At 35.3% G+C, this 22,358-nt stretch overlaps 3 protein-coding genes across 5 annotated transcripts; 2 read left to right on the forward strand and 1 right to left on the reverse strand.

The window, feature by feature from the left end:
* The first annotated feature begins 468 nt into the window (after nt 1-468).
* On the forward strand, nt 469-3,333 carry LOC131166934 (serine/threonine-protein kinase D6PKL1-like). Its single transcript, XM_058125582.1, has 2 exons — nt 469-1,079; nt 2,280-3,333. The coding sequence occupies exons 1-2, from the start codon at nt 496-498 to the stop codon at nt 3,067-3,069; spliced, it is 1,374 nt and encodes a 457-aa protein (XP_057981565.1). The 5' UTR covers nt 469-495; the 3' UTR covers nt 3,070-3,333.
* Nucleotides 3,334-14,141: 10,808 nt separating this feature from the next.
* On the forward strand, nt 14,142-17,594 carry LOC131166822 (histidine-containing phosphotransfer protein 2-like). 3 transcript variants are annotated; one of them, XM_058125408.1, is made up of 7 exons: nt 14,142-14,548; nt 14,749-14,796; nt 15,368-15,498; nt 15,619-15,687; nt 16,322-16,393; nt 16,531-16,603; nt 17,219-17,594. In XM_058125408.1, exons 1-7 carry the CDS (start codon nt 14,480-14,482, stop codon nt 17,267-17,269), a joined length of 513 nt encoding a protein of 170 aa, XP_057981391.1. In that variant the 5' UTR covers nt 14,142-14,479; the 3' UTR covers nt 17,270-17,594. The 3 variants fall into 3 exon arrangements, with proteins under 3 accessions (XP_057981391.1, XP_057981393.1, XP_057981392.1); XM_058125410.1 differs by lacking the exon at nt 16,322-16,393; XM_058125409.1 differs by lacking the exon at nt 14,749-14,796 and having other exon boundaries at nt 14,147-14,548.
* Nucleotides 17,595-19,109: 1,515 nt separating this feature from the next.
* Nucleotides 19,110-22,111, reverse strand: LOC131166823 (large ribosomal subunit protein P2-like). The gene is given in 5 exon segments (XM_058125412.1): nt 19,110-19,811; nt 19,813-19,886; nt 19,889-20,005; nt 22,017-22,068; nt 22,070-22,111. Coding segments are annotated over 5 exon segments (321 nt in total). The 3' UTR covers nt 19,110-19,775.
* Between the last annotated feature and the right edge of the window lie 247 nt (nt 22,112-22,358).

Genomic DNA, 22,358 nt, shown 5'->3' on the forward strand with positions numbered 1-22,358 from the left:
GTTTCAAACTTTAAGATAGTATTTGTGATCATAGATTTCATATCTTAAATTTTAATAGTAAGTTTTATTTAAATACGCTACAACTCCAAATACAAATCTTCTGAGGCTCTGACGGAAAAAGAAAAAAACACTCCATGATACAGTATCATTGTTTCATTTAATTTTTGCACAAATCTTGGTCTCATTAGGATTTTGTTCCCCCAAAAGTTCCATTGCTATTGCCAGACCACACCATCCAAAAAACACACTCTCTCTCTCTCTCATGCGCGCGTGACAGAAGAATGCTGAGTGAATGCTGAGTTGTTATTGGTCGAATAATATCTCGTTTCCATAGTGGACCAGAAAATCATTGGGCTCAAACCCTCCATGGACCCAGCCCCGGCCCAAGTCTCATTTCACGGCCCAAGCCTACACTCCCCACTCCCCCGCCCCCCTCCCCCTCTCTCCTCTCGCCCTTCAAAACCTGTCTCTCAATTCCCTCTCTCATTCGTAAACATGGATCCTCCCGCTCCACCGCCCTCCACAACCTCCCAGTCACCCCCACTTGAAGATCTCGCCGACGACCTCCGCCGCCTCAGTCTCAACTCGACCACTACTACCACCACCACCACCACCAGCATCAGCTGGGGCTCAGACACCACTTGGACCGCCACCAGCGTGGCCTCCGGAGGCGCCAAGCCCCACGCCCCCTCCGGAGACCCTCGCCGCAACGCCGTCCTCCGCACCCAAGCCCAGAACGGCACCATCGGCCTCGGGGACCTCCGCTTCGTGCAACGCCTGGGGAGCGGCGACATCGGCACTGTCTTCCTGGCGGAGCTGCGGGACGCCGTCGGCATGGGCTGCCTCTTCGCCGCCAAGGTCATGGACAAGAAGGAGCTCGAGGGCCGGAACAAGGAAGGGCGGGCCGGGACCGAGAGGGAAATTCTGCAAATGTTGGACCACCCTTTTCTTCCCATCCTCTACGCCGCCTTGGACTCCTCCAGGTGGTCCTGCCTGCTGACGGAGTTCTGCCCCGGCGGCGACCTCCACGTCCTCCGCCAGCGCCAGCCGGACAAACGCTTCGACGACGCTACAGTACGGTGCGTACAGTTCTTAATCACCCTTCCCTTCCTCCCTTCCTTCGTACATTATTTGCATGTGGCTCGATTGGTCTTTTACTCCTCGTGATGAAGGGTCATGATGAATCATCGAGTATTGGTCCCACTGTTCGTTTTCTATGGGGCCCACAGATTGATCTACGTGTTCGGTAATGTTTGGATGCGAGTCATTACAAACTCTAATGCGCCTCTCACGCACTCGATCGTAGTCAATTTGGAAGGTTTCAATCGACCCCGTTAATTGAGTTGACTTAGCTGGGATGCTGTGAGCCGCGAAGTATCATAGTCTTTCCTTTCGTTACGTTTTTTTTTATTCCCGTACGTGAGTGGAAACTTCGATATTTCTGCGGTTTTTTCGATTTAAGATTGGCAGCAATTTCAGCGAGTTGTCTGGGAGGGTGTTTTTGGTAATTGAGGGTGACTTGGAGTGTCCTATTTGTCCGTTGGTGATTGGTCCAAAGCAGCATGGGCCTACTTGGACGCAATGCAGGTGATGCGCAGTAATGCGGTGGACCACCACCTACGGGATTGTACTTCTTGCTCTTTTAAAGTTAATTCCTTTTTTATAACTTGAAACTCCAATTTTAAAATTGCTAATAACTTTATTTGCGGTCAATTTAAAAGGTGAAATTTGATTTGAATTCTCAAATTTATTGTCAAAATTAAATATTTTTAAATTTTATTAAAAAGTATATTTAATTTTAAAATAATTTTAATTTTATTTAATTTATTACAATTAAATTTATTGATAAATTATTTGTGGATTTGATTGGCTCTGTAATTCAACACAACTTGATTTTATTCGAATTGAAAATAATTAGTTTAACGAATATGGTGTGATACTATTTAATTGAATCTTTTATTTTTATTATTTATACATTATTAAGTCATTTAATATATATTTAAAATTACATATACCTCATAAATATATTTAATATTAATCTATAGTCAAATCTAATTCAATTTGTATCGAGTCAATTTCAATTTTAGCAATTTCAAAATTACCAGAGTTCCGAGTCAAATTTTGAATTAAATATTTTTGAATGGAATCAAATTTGAGTGTAGCAGACATTGTTTGTATTTTTTTCCAAAATTTTAGCAGCATCAATTATTCAAAATTTTGGCTGTGTTTTTTTAAGCGAAATATTATCATTAACAGAGAATTTTAATCGGGTGTAACAGGTTCTACGCAACCGAAGTAGTTGCTGCTCTAGAATACCTCCATATGATGGGCATCATCTACCGCGATCTAAAGCCAGAAAACGTTCTCGTCAGATCCGACGGTCACATCATGCTCACCGACTTTGATCTCTCCCTAAAGTGCGATAGTTCAACATCAACGGCCCAGATGGTTTCTGATCAAAACCGCCCAACATCAGAGGGCGACTGCCGCCCGGAACCCCCACCATCTGCCGCCTCATCCTGCATCATTCCCAGCTGCATCGTCCCCGCCGTGACTTGCTTCCACAAGAAGCGTCGGCGGCGGAAGAAGCAGGGCGACCCCGGCGACCTCAACATAGTCGCGGAGCCGGTCGACGTCCGGTCGATGTCCTTCGTGGGGACGTACGAGTATCTGGCGCCGGAGATCGTCTCCGGCGAGGGCCATGGCAGCGCCGTCGACTGGTGGACCCTAGGGGTGTTCGTGTTCGAGATGTTTTACGGAGTGACGCCGTTTAAGGGCGTCGACAACGAGCTAACGCTGGCGAACATTTTGGCTCGAGCCCTAGAATTCCCGAAGGAGCCGCCGGTGCCGGCGGCGGCGAAGGATCTGATGTCGCAGCTGCTGGTGAAGGATCCGGCGCGGCGGCTGGGGTCGGTGATGGGTGCTGGCGCCGTGAAGCGCCATCCGTTCTTCAACGGGGTTAATTGGGCCCTACTAAGATGCGCGTCGCCGCCGTACGTTCCCCGGCCGACCGACTTTTCTCCTGTTGTGTGCGATAAGTTGCTGGAGAAGACGATTGAGTATTACTAGTGACCGAATTAGGTTCAATTCTTGATATATATATATATATATATATATATATATATATATATAAAAGTCAGTGTCTTGTGAGTGTAAAACTGTAAATGCATAAATTTTGGAGATGGTATAGTTCACATTCAAATATTTAGAAATTGTTTTCTTGAGGAGATTTTTGCGAAGATTTATATTAGGGGTTTTGAGGTTTTGAGTTTTTTAACGTCGGAAAGAAATAGGATGTTATGAACGTTGTTAATAAAAAAATATTTTGAATAATATTTTGCTTTGTCTTTTTAAAGTATGTTTATTTTTTTTAATAAAATATTTAAAAGTATGAAATTTATCAGACTAAGAGAAAATAAAAATTATACTTTCGAATATTTATCATTTTTCAAATACTTAAACTAAGGACACTGTGCTCTCGAAAGTATCTGCAATATTGGACAAATAACTAATATAAACAAATGCAATTTTGGTATTTAAAAATTAAAAATTTGGGTTTAAATAACAAATCAAAACGAAAAAAATAGGCATCATTTTAAAGGTAGAAATAATGAAAAATTGAGTTCTTGAGAATAAAAATATATTGTACAAGGAAATAGAGTACAAAAGACATAAACTTTTAATAGAAGAGTTTGATGGCCAAATAATCAATTGAAAACTAAAGTTCTTGAATTATAGTTAATTATCTTTTGCAAAAAAGTATATTCCAAATAAAAATTGATTTTTTAAATAAGTCACGTAATATTTTACTAACAATTTGTCTATAGTTAATTACGAGTTATTGAAAAGTAATGCCATAATTGAGTATACCAATTAAAAAACATTTGCATAATTGGATTACGGACCGTATAATAAAGCTTTTTAATGACTAATGACAATCATAAAATATAATATAAAAATTATGTTAATTTTCATTCAAGCTCATACAAACATAATTTTAACTTTTTAGAACACGAATTTTGAGTTTTGAATTTGAATTTGAATTTGAATTTAAGTAAATTTAAATAAAATTTAATATAATTTTATAGTACATATTAATTTGGATTGGTACGAATTTTATAAAATTGATGGTTCCTTAATGGTGGCGGTGCGGGCCAATGGTAAACCGATCATGAGATGGGGGTTTGGTTGGCGACAGGGGCAGACCAATCCACGCCCCACCCACAACCCCGAACCCATGACCCATGACCCATGTGCATTGTTTGGTCAAATGCTGTTAATTTGTGCTGGGTAGATTGGAAGAAGGCCCATCCCTGACCTCCCCCTACTCAAAATCTTACACATCACGCCTGCATCCATCCTTTTAAACATTCTTATTTGCTCTCATAATTCTCTCACCTTAATTATGTGCCATTTTCAATGTGCGTGTGTTAGCTTATATGCATATGGTTGGTCTTTGCCAATTTGAATTTGTAATAATTGTGTTTATATATGATGTGTGTTTTCATCCTGCGTGTTGAGAGCCAGCTGGGGTTCGGGTTTGACCAAGGTGTGATCGCTTTGGGAGAAGAAGATTTGGTAGCCATTTCACATATTCGAAAACGTAATCACTTGAGTTTAACTTTAGTTAAGTTGGAAATTTAGTTGTTCTATGTTTTGATTGAGCATTGTTAGGCAACACTTTTTCAAAGAGAAGTAAACAATCTCACATCCCTATCCCTCTTTGTCTCCGTCAACATAGAAGTCCAAATCCTAGCCATTCAAATCTCCTTAAAATTCAAACACGTCCTACATTATTGTAGTTTATTGGATGACTAATAATGGTGCCTAATAAGGACAAAGTCAGTCAAGTTTTGGTGGTCACATCTAATTGTTAAAAAAGAGGGTTAGTAAAAACTAGAACTAGTTAAGTATGGAAAAGAAGAAGAAGAAGAAAGTTACAAAGCCACGCAAACCTCCAATCAATCGAGGCGATTTGGTTCATTCAATTTCTTTAGCATGGAAATTAATGATCTAAATATTATTGGCTAGGCACACTAAATATGCTTTTTTAATTAAAAGGTATAAGTAGTTGTGTCATGTAATTAAATCTAATTGTTGAAATATAAATGAAGATTAAGCATTGTTGTTTAAATCAAATTTAGCTACTAAAATGTATGTCAACATGCTATTCAACAAGACCATGTAGTTTGGCTAGCCTAATGAGGCATGATTATAGATCCTCTAACCTAACACTAATTTGCCTCGCATAGTTGGGCGCTTCTCCTTTGTCTTGTCAGGGCTTGTAGAAGATCTATGTTCTCCTTAAGTCATGTAAAGTTGAGGTCATGTTATAATCAGGATTTAGCAAACTAATGAAAGCCTTTTGATTAAAGAAACTTTCTCCACTGTATTACACCAATGGTTTTTTTTTAACCAACTTGGCCTCCTTTGGCCCTAGAGGGAAGATTTTGTAGTTCCACCTTTTTTCGCACGCATGCGCGCGCGCGTGCACACACACACACACACACACACACACACACACACCAAGAGGTGATTGGTAAAGTTTATAGACTTTGTAGAGCTAAGCTTGAGCTAGCCTGATGTAGGATGGTTCTATGTAGCACTAGTCCTATGGTTAAACCTTCTTTGTAGCACACACACAATATCACAATCTAAGGGAAGAGTTGAATTAACCAAATATGAACATGCATCACAAACATATTCTAGTGATTACAAGTTGTTGAAACTTTGAAAACGTATATGATTTGGTTTAAAAGCCTTTAGTTGATCATTTCATTCAAGTAATCAAGTTTATTTTAAAAGATATTATATTAGAAGTCTCAGATCATAAGTCTTAACATACAAATCAAATATCCTTAAGCACGGTACTAGTAAGAATGTTCATATTGAAAATCTAGGAAGATTCAATGAGAATGAATAAGGTTTTCAATCAAGGATTCGAGTGGGGTTTCAAGACTCACAAGGGACTTTTAGGGGCTGTTTTAGATGGTTACAAACAAGGAATTGAAAAGATCTTACCAATAGATTTGGAATGACAAACACCAAGGCACATAAGTACTCGATCGCACCACGAACAAGCTTGTTGATCCTTAGGATCGAATCTTGAGACAAGAATGAAGCATGAGGAAGGTTGTGGCCGTGAGCTATGAAAGATGAGTGGGGCGTGGAGTGTTGATGATGACGTTGATGTTGTCGTGGTCTCTTATCACCCAATCTCCTGGGAGACAGAACGTAGCCTCACACTACTCAATCACAAGGAGAGGAACAAGTTTCATAAGCTCAAGCAAAGGCGTATTTTAATTGATAATGCAAAGACCCCTTTTACAATACAAATGATAACATATTTATAGCCTTACATGAGTTGCACATGGCTTCTTAAGAAATTAAAGAAATACAAAAATAGAATTAAACATTTAAAACATATATAGATAATGAGGTTCCTAGGAAATAGTTTGTCATAGGAAATAAGTGCTTAGGAATTAGAATAATTATGATAGTGGAGTCTAAGAACTTAAGATGAAATAAATACTTCTTGAAAGCATAAGACTCTTTGACTTGTAAGTTGTCATCCTCTTTCCAAACTAGCTTCTAAGAGAAGCTTCAATTGCGAGTCTTCGTGAAAGATACTTAAGGTGCATATTGATCCCCATTGTTAGTTTTAGTGTATTCCCAAGAGAGGGGGGAGGGGGGGGGGGTGAATTGGGTATTTAAAAATTATCATCTAGGTCAATTGGTTTAATAGCAGTATTACTCAACCTAGGGTCTGTCTATGCATCTATAAACCCCATCATTCACAATAGTAAAACATAAACATTCATATGTTGAAATTTAAAATGCAGAAATTAAAAGCACGCATAAGAAATGTTATTGGGGTTCGACTAACTGTGCCTACGTTCTCGCCTCTAGCTCGCAAGCCCGATGATTTCACTAAAGCTCACTTAATGAGTGGAGTGACACCTAATACAACCAGGTCAATTAATGGGGCTGACCTCAACCAACACGCCTTACCAGGATGGCGCACCTAACTTTCATAACCGGATCTAAGCCAGTCTGAGACTATTCCATAGGGCTTGTCTCCCTCTTCAGGCTAACGCCTAGAATACAACAAATGTGAAATACGTACACGGAAATATGCTTCTCAACTAAGCAGGTATGTACTACAATACGCACAAGTAACAATCAATCCACACCAAACATGTAGGAACTATAAGTTCAGTGGTGTATATGTGCAATCTACACTCAATATAATGATTATACTCAGTCAAGCACAAAAGTGTTCAAATAAGCTAATCTTTGAAAGCAAAATATATCAAATCTCAATATCAGATTAGTTTTTCAAAGATGCTAGCAATATTATTCAAACGAATTCAAAAATATTTTCTCAAATTGTATCAAGCACAAGAGTTGTTTAAAAATATTTTTTCTTGTAGAAAAATATTTTGCACAACAAAATTAAAGTTATAGGAATCTTGCAACAACAATGCAAAGATCCTTAAGCTTGTTAGTTTATCCCAACACAAGATTTATGATGTTCAAATCTGTGGGATAAACCTAGTTAACCTCTCCAAAATAATATCAAACAATCAATCAAATAAGTGGGAGTATTAGCACTATCTAATAAACATAAGAACAATCAATAAACTCTCACAATATCAAGATGTATCAAGAGAATGAATATTTGAGAGTATTTTGGGCAAAATGAGATTTTGAGATAGAGAGGATTTGTGCTAATGAATTTGGCTAATCTCATATTAATCTTCACAAATAAACCCATATTTATAGACAATGTCAAAGATATAACCATTTGGGACCTATTGGGTATTCTTAGAAAAGTCCAAAAACACTTAAGAGTCATTTATCCATTTTAACCCATATTAACCTCGGGTAAAATAACTTTAACCCAAGAAGGTTCGGGTGGCTGAACAGAGGTTCAGTCGCCCGAACATACTCATTTTAAAATTGTTTTAAAACAATTCGGCAGCCCGAAAATTAGCTCAGTAGCCTGAACCAAAGTCAATAGCATTTGTTCGTAGGTTCCAGTGCCCGGTTCCAAGTTCTGTTAACCGAACCAGCCAATTCGGTCGCCTGAGCCCATTTTGAACGTGATTGTTCGGGTGCTCGGGTAGTTGAAAAGGAACCTGACACAGGTTCGGGTGCTTAGGAGAGATACGCTCAATATAGGTTCGATCGCCCGAAAGCTTGGTTAACTGTTGACTTTTCAATAGTTCAGGCGCCCGAGGAGTTTTGAACTCCTGTGGTTCGGTCATCCAACCTCTCTCAATTTTTGCAATTAAGTCCAATTTTTAATTCAATTATTTCTCCTAATAATATATGTGATATGGGGACTATTTTGTGCATTTGTGTAGGGACCTAAGATCTTTTCAAGTACGCCCAAAAACCTGGCGTCGGTCGACCGAAGGGTATCCTAAGATCATTCAGTCCCTATGGTCAATTTACGGCATGTCTGAGCTTATAAGTTCCTACATGCATGAAGCTTCAATTACTATGTATACATTATAATATTAAATTATTATATATATATATATATATATATATATATATATCATGATACTTTTATTTATTTGATTAATCAATGAACTAATTAACCAATTAATTATTTAATTTCTTTTAATTTAATTTAATTTAATTACTTTTATTTAATTTAAAATAATTAATTTAAATTTATTATTTTATTTATTTATTTATTTATTTTACATTCACTATATCCTCCTATAATAATTATTTTTGGAGCGTTACAAAAACATAGAGTAAAGTGTTCATGGCATCAAAATTTATTTGTATTAAATTCATATCATTCTCATTCAACTCATTTTCTAATTTGGGAACTTCAGCAAAATCAACGGTTTTCATAGGCATAACATTTCCTTGAGTAATAATGATCAACTTTCCAAATCCTCCAATTTAATGCTTTAATAAATATAGTCATTCTAAATTTCCATTCGATGAAATTTTCACTATAAACATTTGAGAGTTTGTAGATAACCTAGCCATGCATGATGGAGATACACCAACCTGAGCCATCGTGATCTTTTACAAAAACGTTTAAGTTTAGTATAACGAGACTCTGATACCAATTGTTGACTTTGGTGTATTCCCAAGAGGGGGGTGAATTGAAATTTTAAAACTTTTCCTAGGTTAAGTTCAAATCCACAAGTAGTATATTACAACCTAGAGTCTTTCTAAAGATATGCCAATAACCCAACACAATAAAATGAGCAGATAAATAAAGCAGTTATATTAGACTCAATATTTCTTTATCATTCAAAGCATGCATGTAAAATAATCAAGACAATAGATGATAATGTACAGTACGAAAATTTAAAGTGTGGAAAATAAAGGAACACATGATATGATATCGGGGTTCGGCCAATACTACCTATGTCTCTGCCTTGAGCTCACAAGCAAGATGATTCACTACCTTTGCTCACTTACGAGTGAAGCGACACCGTTTATAACACCCTCTCCTTACTAGGTGAGGGAAGCCCTAGGTTAAATTTGCAGGGTTGACCCCAACCTTAACAATCCACTCCTTCACAAGGTAGAGTACACCCTCTTCAGGCCACGCCTGGAATACAACAAATAATCAATAAAAAATTTGTGTACAACAGAGATGATTCTATCCTAAGCAGATACGTACACCAATAAGCACAATACACACAGATGATGTGATCTTAAGCTCAAGTGAGATTTCGATAACCATTGTGTTAAACGCTTAACAATATGTGTATCGATATGTATATGTGAGAGTAAGACCTTTGATTTCAAGATAATATATTTGCAATATGAATATTCAAAGAATCTCTACAACCCGGCCTAAGCAAATATCTCAAGAATATTTATCAAATGTTAAGCACAATAGATATTTGGGTTTAAGCTTGCAAGTTATGTAAATATCAAAAGTAATATGCAAGCTTTTGAAACTTGCAATAAGGATGCAAGTTCTTAAGTAAATGTAGAGTTTTCCTAAGATATATTTATGAATGAAAAACAATGGGAAAACTTTAGTTAACTCTCAAAAACAATATCAAACAATGCAAGTGTGAGAGAGTTGTTGGCTTGCAAAATGAATGAAAGAATGCCCACAAAATTAAGTGTTCACTTAATCCTCAAGATGCAATAACTTTGCAAATGAAGATGAAGAACAAAATGATCTCTTTCTCAAAATATGTAATTAAATGAGTATGAGAAAGAGATTTTAAAAATATGCTTGTAAAATGTGGGAGTATGAAAGATTTTAGCACAAAAATTATTTCATAGAAAATTTACTAATCAAATACTAATCAGGTTGCTAATTAGGGCAAATGAAGGAGTATATATAGGCACTCCCAAAAATAGATCCGTTGGGGACACAATCGGTATTTCTGAAAAAATTGATGATGAATTAATTGCGTTTAAGCACTTAAAAATTCGGCAAACAAAAAAGTTCGGTCGACCGAATTAAAGTGTTGGTCGACTGATTTGACAGGTTCGGTAAGCTGAGCATTTGGCCGGTCGGCTGAGCCCTCACATACATTCAAAAACTTTTAAGGTTTGGGGCTACTGAGTATATCGTCGGTTGGCTGAGCCATGGGCATTTTTTGAACCTTCGTAGGTTCGGTCGATCGAGCTATTTTTAGCTTATTTGGTCAATCGACCATGGGCAGTGAAAAGACCATGGTTCAATGTTCGAGCAACCGAGGAAGGTAAGTTCATTTATGATCGGTCGACTGAGGCCAAGTCAAATATTTAACTTCTAGGCCTTAATTCTGGTCGGTCGGCTAAGGGTCATATGACCTAAACTGGTCGATCGACTGAGACTTCATAGCACATGCCTTACATGGCAGTGTCGATCAACCGAAGCAACCAGTACAAATGTGGTCGGTCTGCCCAAGCTTTTTATTTAAGCTTAAAAGCCCCAATTTTGACCCCAAGTGTGTCCCTGTTTGTATAAATATTATCTTTTTAGTTTGGAGACCTAAAGTCAGTCTAAGGTTATGTTCTTGAGCTTAATGTACACATCATGCATGCAATGCATTATTACAACCCAATAACTAAATTAAAATACATTTACAATACAAAATAAGTGTCTTATTCTCTTGCTCCATATTTTCTTCAAGGAATAAGCCAGGAGTATGAGCGTTAAGATCCGACTTGGCTTCCATTTTTCAGTCCCTTATGTGTGATATGAAATATGGACTTGTTTACATGCTAAATGCACGCATAAGTAACTTGTGTTTTTATCAATATCAAAATAGAGATTGAACTCAAAAAGTCAACACTATGCCAATGTGTGATATCCTTATACAACACCACAAAAAAAAAAAAAAAAACCTTGGAAGGTTGCGAGTCATCTCCAAAAAAATTTCTAATACTTTAGTTAACAATGGTTGTGGAACAAGGAATAAAGAGTGTTGGGTAACATTAGAATGAGGGAGATGATGCATGTTCTTATTTAGATTGAGAGGTTTGTTTAGGAGAATTAGTTAGGTTGGAGGGGTTCACTATGCCAAGATTCTCTTATGACCTCAATAGATGGCATATCTCAGAGTGATCACTTTTGAAGTGCGGGCTTCAATTGAGGCTAGCCTAATTGGCTTAGATAAAATTATGAGAATAGGCTTTAATTAAACAAGTAGGATTAGCGACGTCTGATTTATAATAAGGCTAAATTGCTAAAAAAATAAGAACTAGACAAGTAATTATGACCCAGCTCATATTTCCCAAAACACGTGCGCATGTCTATCTCGTCCAGTCTCTTTTTTGTCGAACTAATTAGTATGTTGCCGTGTACACGTTTAATTGAGTTGTGTACGTCTATTCAAATGTTAAAGATAGAAATAACCTCAATTACTAGTCCTTTGGCATTTGACCCTAATCTTTGCCAATTAAATCCTAAGTTTACAACAAATTTTCTACCAATATTACTCCCAAGTGAATTAGCGAAGTGAGCGTTTGAGCTAATTTACATTCAACAAACAAATTTCAATTCCGTGCAACAATATATTTCATGTTTCCAAATGCTAATGGTATTAATGGATTTTACTTTTAAATTTATTTTCCTTAAATCTGTGATTTTTTTTATTTTCCAAAAATTAGTGAAAATTTTATTTTTACTATTTAAAAAAAAAATGAAGACAGTTAAAATTAAATTTATTGCTAGTCTTAATTAAAGATATATTGAATGTTTATATTTGATATATAGAATTCATTAACTAATCATAGCATCAATGCTGTTGCATTATGTTTTTATATTGGGCACATTGTAAAATAAATGTTATGAATAACTTACTATTACTTGAAGTAAAGTGGTGGAATAATGAATGGCATGACTACTTACCTAATGATTTTACCTTATTAGGAGCTTATATGAATATGTGAATGAATTGTGGTTCCAAGTATTTTCAAGGATGAGTTACACTTAAATTATAGAATGAAATTCAATGGGAATAAAAATATTCATTAAAAAACTAAAAATTGGAATCTAATAAATATTGAAGTTCAAAGTTATAATGCTTTGATCAAACCACTCGACCTTATGTAGTAGAGCTAATCAGAAGAATTTTAAGAAATATATTAATTCACAAGTCATAATTCTATAATTTTTTCTATAATATTTCTAACTTACTGATACAACACATTGCACCACACTAAGGTACCTAAATTATGTTATAATGAAATGAACGAAGTTATCAATAAAATAGGCAAGTTTAAAATTTGACACTCTATCCAAAATTTGAATCTAAGATGGTAATTTACTTAAAACTAAGAATTTTAATAAATTAGAGACGTAGTCTATTAAGTTGACTTTTTTTAAGTCACCATCACATATAGTATATATATTCTTTACGAAAAGTATTTATGAGGAATGTTCCTCCATGTAAGGATTTGAAACTCATCAATTGTAAACACTTGGACCCACGCAAGAGCCGTTGGCTGGCGTGGGTCCCTTTATAAGCCGCATTAACAATTGTGCCCAAATAAGACGTATGGGTGGGTCTAATTTCCACCTATATAGGTCCTCTTACATTTTAGTCAATTGTCAATATAATATTTTGTGATTTGTGAGTTTCAAATCCTATGTGGAGTAGCCATTGTTAATCAATATTTCTCTATATTCTTAGATTGATTTATGTATTGTCTTGAGTGTTTACACATAATTATTCTCGATTAGTTGATTCTTACGTGATGTCATATCTATGTAACAAATAATATTACATTTTAGAGTAAATAAGATAAATAAAAATTTTGTATTATTTTTTATTTGGGCAATACCTCACAATACACATTGTATGTATATTTTGAATAAAAGTAATAATTTTTATTCTGAAAATTATTTTTTGGCAGAATTTATATGAAAATTGGTGAAATTAGTTTGGTATTTTAGTGGATTCAATTTTTTTTTTTACCTTTGGGGTGTAATAGACCAAAATTTTTGTTCTAACTCCAAATTCGGCCGTTGCATCAACCAATTTAATCCGAGTTTAAAAAGATATTTAAAGATAGGTAAATCTTACTTTTAAAATATTCTTGACTACTTATCTGCTCATTACTCTCCGTTTTTTTTTTTTAATTTGAATTTGATTAGACTTTTTTTAATTCTCTTTAACTTGAATTTGAAAATTACTTTTTTAATAAATATAAAATAGAATTTTGCACGATAATTATTTGGAATCGCAAGAAAAAATAAAAAAAGCTGTCAAAGAGAAATACTTAAAAAGGAAAATTGCTTCCATACTAGTTCATATTAATTAACAATGTAATATAAAGCATAACCCTAAAAGGTGATTATATAGTTAATCAAGTAATGGTTATTTAACTATCTAATATGAAACGAGTTAAGCTGCTCAATTAAAGTACCACAAAATGAAGGGCCACATTTTTTTCTACCTTGACAAATGGCAAAGTAGGGCAATATATATATAATAATTAATAATATATATAAATATATTATAATTAATTAATTAATGGCACAATAATTATATACTATGTGATACTATAAAAAACAAAATCAATTAATAATTTGTTTATGCAATTAATTAACTAACTAATATAGACAATATGCAAGTGTGGCACAAGGGAATTCCCAGTCAGCTTATTTTCCCTCCAACTTTATCAACACTCGTGCAGCCCAAGAGCGAGAAACGTTGCAGTCTTGCATATGGTTAATAGTCATCGACTACCCCTAACTTCCTTCTCTCTCCCAAGTGCCTATAAATACAATATCAAAAAAGCCCAGATAATGTGTTGGGTAGATATAGCTTAGTCTTCCTTGTTTGCAGTTATCCTTTTCACTTTCACACTCACAGTGCTCTAAGAGGTTTTAGGTTTTTTGGATTTTTGGTTTTGGTGGGTTCAGGGTTTTGGATTTTGGGTCTCGGCGGATTCAGGTTCAGGGCTTTGAGTTCTTGGTTTTGGTGGGTTTAGGGTTTAGGGTTTAGGGTTCTGGGTTTTCTTCTTCATCAGCCAGCAGCCATACATGGAGTCGTCATCCAGCGGAGCTCTCAACAGGCAACTACTGGACATGGTCCATGACATGCAGAATGAAGTATGTTAAATGCACTTTCTTGCTGGCTTTCTGTTTCAAAGTTTTTTTTTTTTTTTTTTTTAAATCCTTCTTTCCCTTTTGGCCCTCTCTTCTTCCCTGCTTGATGATTAATTTCGAGGGCTAACAAGAAAAAATCGCGTGAGATATTTCTGGTTGCCCGTGCGTGATCTTTATGCCTTGTTGTTTTTCAATTGAATTAGGGTTTTGTGGTTGCTCGGAATCTGCGAACGTGTATGACTGCATGGAAGGTTTTGATTTTCTAATGCGTCACTTCCTATTAACGCACTTCTATGATGATTGAATAGAAAAACGACTTCCATTTATGTTTCTCTCCCTCTTTCTCCCTTGACAGGTTTTAGGGTCTGTGAAAGATATATATATATATATATATATATATATATATATATATATATATTTGTGCGTGTGCGTGTTAAATGATAAAGCTTCTTGCTTTTTTTTTTTTCTTCCATCTTTTTTTGCCACTGTGCTTTTCCACTTTCTCCAATTTTTATTTGATTTGTTATTTAATTCGTTAACCCCTTTATTATAAATGGAATGATTTGATTCTCGAACCCTTTAAATTAATACACTGCTTATTATAGGTAAGCCTCATATATAATCCTTCCATATATCCATAGAAGCAATCGATACGAACCCAAACAATGGATGCCAGAATGGCTCTCCTTAATATCATTTATTAATTAGGAACACAATCATATAATTATATGTACAAATATAAGTTTATTTTTATTTAACAAAACTAATAAATATATATAATTTAATTTAATTTAATTAATTGGCTTTTTTTTGAGGATGCAGGGGTTATTGGACCAGCAATTTGGGCTAATTCACTCTCTCAGGGAGACAACAAGTCCCTTCTTCATTGCAGAATTAATTCCCATCTTCTGCACAGACGTTCAAGCTGTGTTGAGGGACATGACCAGAGCCCTGTAAGTCTTAAATTAATTTCGTAGTTGTCTAATTAATGTATGCAACTCAGTTTCATATGTTATCTTTCTACTGTATTGGGCAAATTTGGTTTGCTGATCATAATATTTTTCCCCTTTCAGGGATCAGCCAGTTTTGGATTATCATGACTTGGAAGAGTACTGCATTAAACTTAAGGGAAGCACATCATGGTAATTGTAGTTATATAGCAATTTCCTTTTCTAAGGTTGTTTCCAAATTCGAACCGTCATGTCTCCTGAGTAGGAACAGTGATCCTGATAATTAGAGTTTGAAATTTTCATGGAGGTTTCGCGTCAGAATATTCTTCTGTCATGTGGCCCTGGACCAATGAGCCTTTGATAGACTCAAAAACTATTGGAGTCATGATTACCTGTTAAATGCATTCATTTCCTACAAGTAATATCTCTTCCCCAAATGGTCCACAAATAAGTAGCGCCAAAAAATGTAGACTTTTTAAGAAGTAAATGTGTATCTGTGTATGTATTTTTTTTTTTTTTGGACACTATACGTTTGTTGAAATGTTCAATTTGGTGCAGTTTTATGCCATTTACGATCGATCGGTTGAAGTGGTCAATGTATTAATTAATATAATTCTAAGTTAGTATCTCGAAGATGAATTATACAATTGAGATGAACAGACTGGTTGCGATATTTGATAAGATAATCTTGGATTAATAATGGAATTAGGTAGCTAGCTTGTGAATATATGGCTACAAAGTACAAATTAATGCAATAAGCTATGTATCCCGTTAGTTGTTGATCACATAAATGCTTAGTCTTGTTTCTCCCAATTTGGTGTTGTAGCATCGGTGCTCATCGCATGGCACTTGCTTGTGTCGATCTTCGACAAGCTATTGACAATAAGTCTAAAGAAGGGTAAGAAAATAAAGCCCCCCCTTTTCCTACTGCAACATCCCAATGCCTTACAGTTGGTTTATTGCCTCAGAGTTATTTTCAATAGCATATTCAAAATTATTCTCTTTGTGCTTGAGCCCTTTTGTGTACTTCTTTAGGTGTCTTTTGGCATTGAATGGATTGAGGCATGAATTCCACAACCTGAGAGGCAGATTGGACAAAATTGTTCAGGTAAAATGCTGAATGAGTACTAGTCTTTGTTAATTAAAATGTTCTCCGGAAGAACTTAAATATCATCTTGATTTTTCGATGTGTATGAAATCTACCCAGAAGAATGCTTCGAATAAGTAACAAAATAATACCAAATTTAAGGATTAAAATTACACCAGACATTTACCTTAACTATGATCTCATTAGCTATTAAGTCGCCACTAAGCTTGTTCTTTGCTCACTGTTCCTCCAGCACCAAGAGGTGCTCATTGTTCTTTTTGGATGTTTCAAAATGAATCCTCATACTTTTTTTTTTCTTCAAATCGTGAAATTAATCTTTCCAGGTTTTCACAAAACTGGGAATACAACTTCCGTTGTGTTATATCCTCAAATTTTAAAATATTTCTCCATTAACTCTCTAATTTTCCTTACTTCTCCTTATAATACTAATGGTGCGAGTAACAAAAACATCGATGGATTGATTCACTCTTTTCAATTATACGGATAAACAGAGGAAAATATAGTTATTATTATCTGATGTTATGCATATTTTTTTTGGTATTTTTGTGTTAATTAAATACTCATTGTTCTAAATTGGGTTGTTACTAACAAAATTTCATACATGTTTTTCATCAGCTAGAGAAAAAGATCGTCTCTCAGGAGTCGGGACAACTTCCTTGTGAGTAGACAGAGCTTGATCATGATGAATAGATCAAGACCTAATTAAAAATTTTGCAAAACTTGTCGTCGGTGTCAGTGTCGATGCATAGTTTATTTCCTGTTCAAACATTTGAACCTTAGAGTTCCACTAAGCAGTCTAAGCTCAACCAGTTAAGTCCTAACAAGCAAAACTGTAAGCTCAGGAAAAATGGTGGAAATCACCCTCCCTTCTAGTCTTGATTGTATTGGAATTAGCACCAATTGTTCATCAACCTTGATTTGTCCTTTTGGGTATCCTTGTTCTAGTCTTGTGTTTTTGTTTTGATGGTGTCTCAAAATGTGAGTGTTCATTTCACTGAACAATTTCTGGCCTTGAAAAAACCAATGAGGTAAAGATCTTTAAGATTTTTCTCAAGAAAATTATGGTTCATAGCAGCAAAAGAACAAGTCTAATGTAGTATTTCTTGTAAATGTTTGCGGCCAGTAAATCCTTCAAGATTTCAATCAATGATTTTGCTTGAGAAAAGCAAGAAAAGTAAATTAAATCTTTACTGTATTTTTTCTCCATAACAAGAAGAACTAAAAGTGAAAAATTATTTATATTTAAATAAAAATTAATAAAATATCAAAAGTTAACTACGTGAAAAATGAGTTCTTTGTTAATGGGTTACCATATATTTTATTTTTTTCTCTCGTTTATTTCTCGTTTGCCATATATTAAAAAAATTGTAAGATAAAAATTTGTATTGTTCCATCTAATATGGAAAAGAATAGGAAATTTTTTAAAAATCATTTCTTATGTTTTTATAATTTTTTAAAAGCTGAAAATAAAAAATAAAACTATTTTCAACAAGTATATATGTCCTAAGATTTGCCACTCAAATTGAAAAGTTGTTTGGCATGTGCATCAATAAACTAGTGTGAACCCCTACCACTTTGGCCAAGGACTTTCTCTTGGCAGGGAGCACACTAGGACCATTCTCTCCATACTTAATCTCTGTATAACACGTATCGAAAATAAATCCTCCATATCTGTACAGCACAGTCAAGTTTCTTATATCTCAGATGGTTCGACATAAACAAAGGAGCAAGCTTCATAAGTTCGGCAGAAAAAATGAATTATTAGTCAGATACAGCAAATATTTCAACCATTAATACTCATTGTGTGGAAAAAGTGTCGTAGATATTATCAAAATCAAAACTCATGACAGCCATGTAGTAAAAATTCAAATTACTGAACAATCAATAATCCAATTTCTTCATTTCGTAGCAAAAATGGTAATGCTCTCACATCAAGTTGTTCCTCATTCTTTGAAAAATAAAAATAAAATAGCATCTGAAAAAAGCTTCTAACTTGAAAGAACCATGGTATGTGAACAAAACATTTGTGTTTCTAAACGAAGAGACAGAAGCTCATGTGCTGCCATGAGTAGAACGCATCAGATAAATGGGATTTAACTGATAATTATACAATATGATTGCCCCCAAACCTCAATCCCTCGAAAAAAAGTCAAAGCACAACTTGCAGAGGGCACTGAATAAAGGGACATGATAAAGGATTCTATTTTGTAAGATGGAAAGGTTAATTCCTACTTCATGATTCTAAACTTGTTCCTGATAAATGTACGTGACTCAATTGGACCATGGCTAAATTTTATATCTGAACATTTTCTCAGTCACACTTGGATACAGATTGAACTTTATCCTGAAAAAGAGTGGCCACTCTCACCAACTAAACTTCAACCCTTGAATGCTAGATTGCAGCATAGCACATGCCTATCCAAACAGACTAGTCAGACCTGCTGATGTGGTACGGCAGCCGCGACAAAGAAGAAAGATGAGACATGAGAGTAAGGGAGGGAGGAGATTTGGGGAAAAACACAGTTATTTTGTTCAATTCAAATAAATAACTTGATCAACAGATAGAATCATACTAATATACAGGAAACTAAAATTAAAAAATTGAAACCAAACCAAAGACACCTATTTACATACAAAATGGCACATAAAACAATTCTAACTAATTAACTAAGTCAAACATATTTATGCTTAGGAACCAAGATGCCCTTGATCCTATTCTTTCGATAGTGTCTCCAAATAAGGCCAAATTGATCCATCCAATTTTCATCTTCCTGTCCTATGTCACTTGCATACTAGAATTGTTGCTTCATGGAATGGAATAGACAATGAATGGAACAGCAATACAGATAGGCGTATCATTTGAAGGCAAATTATCGTACAAAAGCTGGTGTTATTCCAATGAACATGGAATAGACAAGGTCCAAGGGAGTCTATTCTTATACTAGTCCAAGTTAGATCGAATAACAACTTTTGCATGTCACTTGCCCTTAAATAACACCCTCTTTTCCTTCGTAAACTATTACATCTCCACTCCATATGTCATTCAATCCACTCTATTCTATCCCCACTCTCTTGCCCTAAAATGAGAAATAAAGCTGAGACACTTCAAAAGAAATAAAAATATCCGCAGCAGATATTAGATTATTATTTCTGAAGATTTTTCAATTGGTTCTCATTGTAGAAAGCTCACCTCATCTGATTCCTCTTTTTTCCCCTTTCTTTGGCTCAGCTGCAACAGCCGGTGCAGCACAACCCCCACCAGAAACAGCAACTGCAACAGAGTTCCTTCTGAAGGCACTGAAGCCAGTTTCTCTCTTCCAGATGCAATAAGCTCCATTATATATTTTCCTTCAACTTGAGGCAACAGCAGCTTGATCCAATCATCATCAGCTTCAGCTCCAACTGCAAATTAGAATACCACAGTTTAGACAATAATCTGATGCTCATAACAGTTCATTAAGAAATTATTTCAGCGACCAGATTTCATTAATTAAGGCCATCTCACCAACCAAGAGTCCATAATTTAGATAGCAAACCCATATTCAAGCACCAATGTATTACCAAGGACAAGCAAATATCCAAAACTGGGCAAAGAGTTGAGTTCGCTAGTTCAGCACTAATAACTGGAGTTAGACCACCAATAAATAGCCAAACTGTTGCTCTCTAAAAGATTCTGGATCAGTAATGACCAATGTTTTAAAAGACGAAGGCATAAGGCGAGGTGTTTTAACCCTCAAAAGTTGAGGCGTAAGCCTTAAAGTGTTGGGGCATAAGCCCTTTGAGAATTTTTTTTTTTAAAATAAAATTTTTTTAAATAAATTAAATATATTTAAAATAAAGTAAAAATTAAGAAAATCTCAAAAGGCGAGGCGTAAGCCTTAAGGTGCTGAGGCATAAGCCTTTTGAGAATTTATTTTTTAAGATAAAAATTTGTTAAATAAATTATATATATTTAAAATGAAGTAAAAATTAAGAAAATCACAAATGTAATATAGAAATGAAAAATTAGATGTACTTTGCAAAATACTTGTTGGCCATTTAAAAATTGCTAACCTTAATACATGACATGAATCATGACAAGAGATAGCTATACCATTACAAAGTTCAAACTATTTTCATGATGTAAGAGACAACTCTCAGTTATTTTGGAAAGATTGAGGTTCAAGAGTTTTAGAAAAAAACTCATATTATGACATTCCTTTTATACAAACATGTAGTTAATTTTCTAACTAATTCTAACTTGAGAATCACACACCCAAAATGCGTAAGCCTCAACTAAAAAGGCGCAAAAAGCATGCTTTTTGTCAAATGCGTAAGCCTCGGCATGTAATGCGTTAGCCTTTTTAGAATTTGGTAATTTAGATTGAGCCTCAAGGCATTTTAAGCATGCCTTGCCTTGAGGCGAGCCTCGATTGAGCCTTTTAAAACACTGGTAACGACTAATATATATTTTTGTAATAACTAATATATATTTGACTAAACGTTGAGCGCTTGAGCTATCTCCCAACTCTAGCCTTATTGAGAGTACAAAATTTTAGAGCCAATGAGAATCAATGGTCATGATCTAAATCTCATAATGTCTCCACTCCAGAATTCAAACCCATTGACCTTTCCAGCCTCCAAACCACCTATATTATTCATTTTTTTCAAAGCATTACAGGACTAATGAACTAAAATTGTAGGTCAGTGACATCTAGAATGATCTATGTAATGAATGGTGTTTGCTGCACTGCACATCGAGCTATTGCAGCTCATTTACCCCTGCCTCAAAATCTTAATTTTCAAAAATATCAATTTGGGAGTACCTCCAACACAGACAACATTTTCTAAATTCAAATTAAACCGCATCATGCACCACTCTTAATGCAATCATGTTAACTACAGGGCGTCATCAGCACTACCATCCAACAAATTGAAAATTAAATAGGTCGTCAAAATTCCATTCAACACAGCCACCATTGCTCCATCAAATGTCATACAATCTGCTAAATCATAAATCACACTATCTACATCAGATGGACACAAGCATTCAACAATAGCTACCTGCCACTGCGCTTTAATAATTGTGGATTCAATTCAATTGTAGCAACAAATAATCCAAATCTCTCCTAGACCAAATATAAATATCAAGGTGGTTCTCGGCAATGTGCTAAAAGAAGCATTAAAGAACATATAAGCCCCCCAAATAGCAAATCATAGAACCAAACCCACCAATGCTAAACCATTATTACACAATATAGCTAGCAAACGACTACAACCCTACGACACAACAACATCCACAGAGCCTTAACATTAACAACCTCAAACAACTGATCCTTCATTCAAGTAAGAAAAACAAGCACAAATGCAGGTGTGTAATGAAAAGAATCAAATTCTTACTTTGGGTATATCAAAATCAAGAGATGCAGAGTACCTGATCCAAGGATGTCCTTCAAATTATCAACTAAAGGGTACGTGTTCCCACTTCCCACTCAATACAACCAGCAAATATACAGAGATCACCTTCATTTCCGCCAAACAATAAGTATACAATCAATGCAGAAGGGAGAAAGAAAAAGGTATGATGCTGCCAGGGGAATGTTCCATTGGAGTGGTCTGGGAACATTTATATATTTATATGGAGTTTCTGTTTTGGCGGTACACGATCATTCAAAAATATTTGGAATATGCTCGGAGTCATAGTCATGATATCAGAGGCCCACGTGCTAGGACAGGAGAGTAGAAGAGGGACGATGGGTCTATAAGCCTTCCTGAC

This window comes from Malania oleifera, chromosome 10 (genome assembly GCF_029873635.1).
Source record: "Malania oleifera isolate guangnan ecotype guangnan chromosome 10, ASM2987363v1, whole genome shotgun sequence".
NCBI classification, from domain to species: Eukaryota; Viridiplantae; Streptophyta; class Magnoliopsida; order Santalales; family Ximeniaceae; genus Malania; species Malania oleifera.

What these genes read in the sequence shown, in the direction of transcription:
- LOC131166934 (XM_058125582.1), top strand. Translation starts at nt 496, where the DNA reads ATGGATCCTCCCGCTCCACCGCCCTCCACAACCTCCCAGTCACCCCCA. An exon ending in TTCGACGACGCTACAGTACG is followed by an intron (nt 1,080 to 2,279) that starts GTGCGTACAGTT and finishes CGGGTGTAACAG; the next exon opens with GTTCTACGCAACCGAAGTAG.
- LOC131166822 (XM_058125408.1), top strand. Translation starts at nt 14,480, where the DNA reads ATGGAGTCGTCATCCAGCGGAGCTCTCAACAGGCAACTACTGGACATG. An exon ending in CGTGTATGACTGCATGGAAG is followed by an intron (nt 14,797 to 15,367) that starts GTTTTGATTTTC and finishes TTGAGGATGCAG; the next exon opens with GGGTTATTGGACCAGCAATT. An exon ending in AGGGACATGACCAGAGCCCT is followed by an intron (nt 15,499 to 15,618) that starts GTAAGTCTTAAA and finishes TTCCCCTTTCAG; the next exon opens with GGATCAGCCAGTTTTGGATT.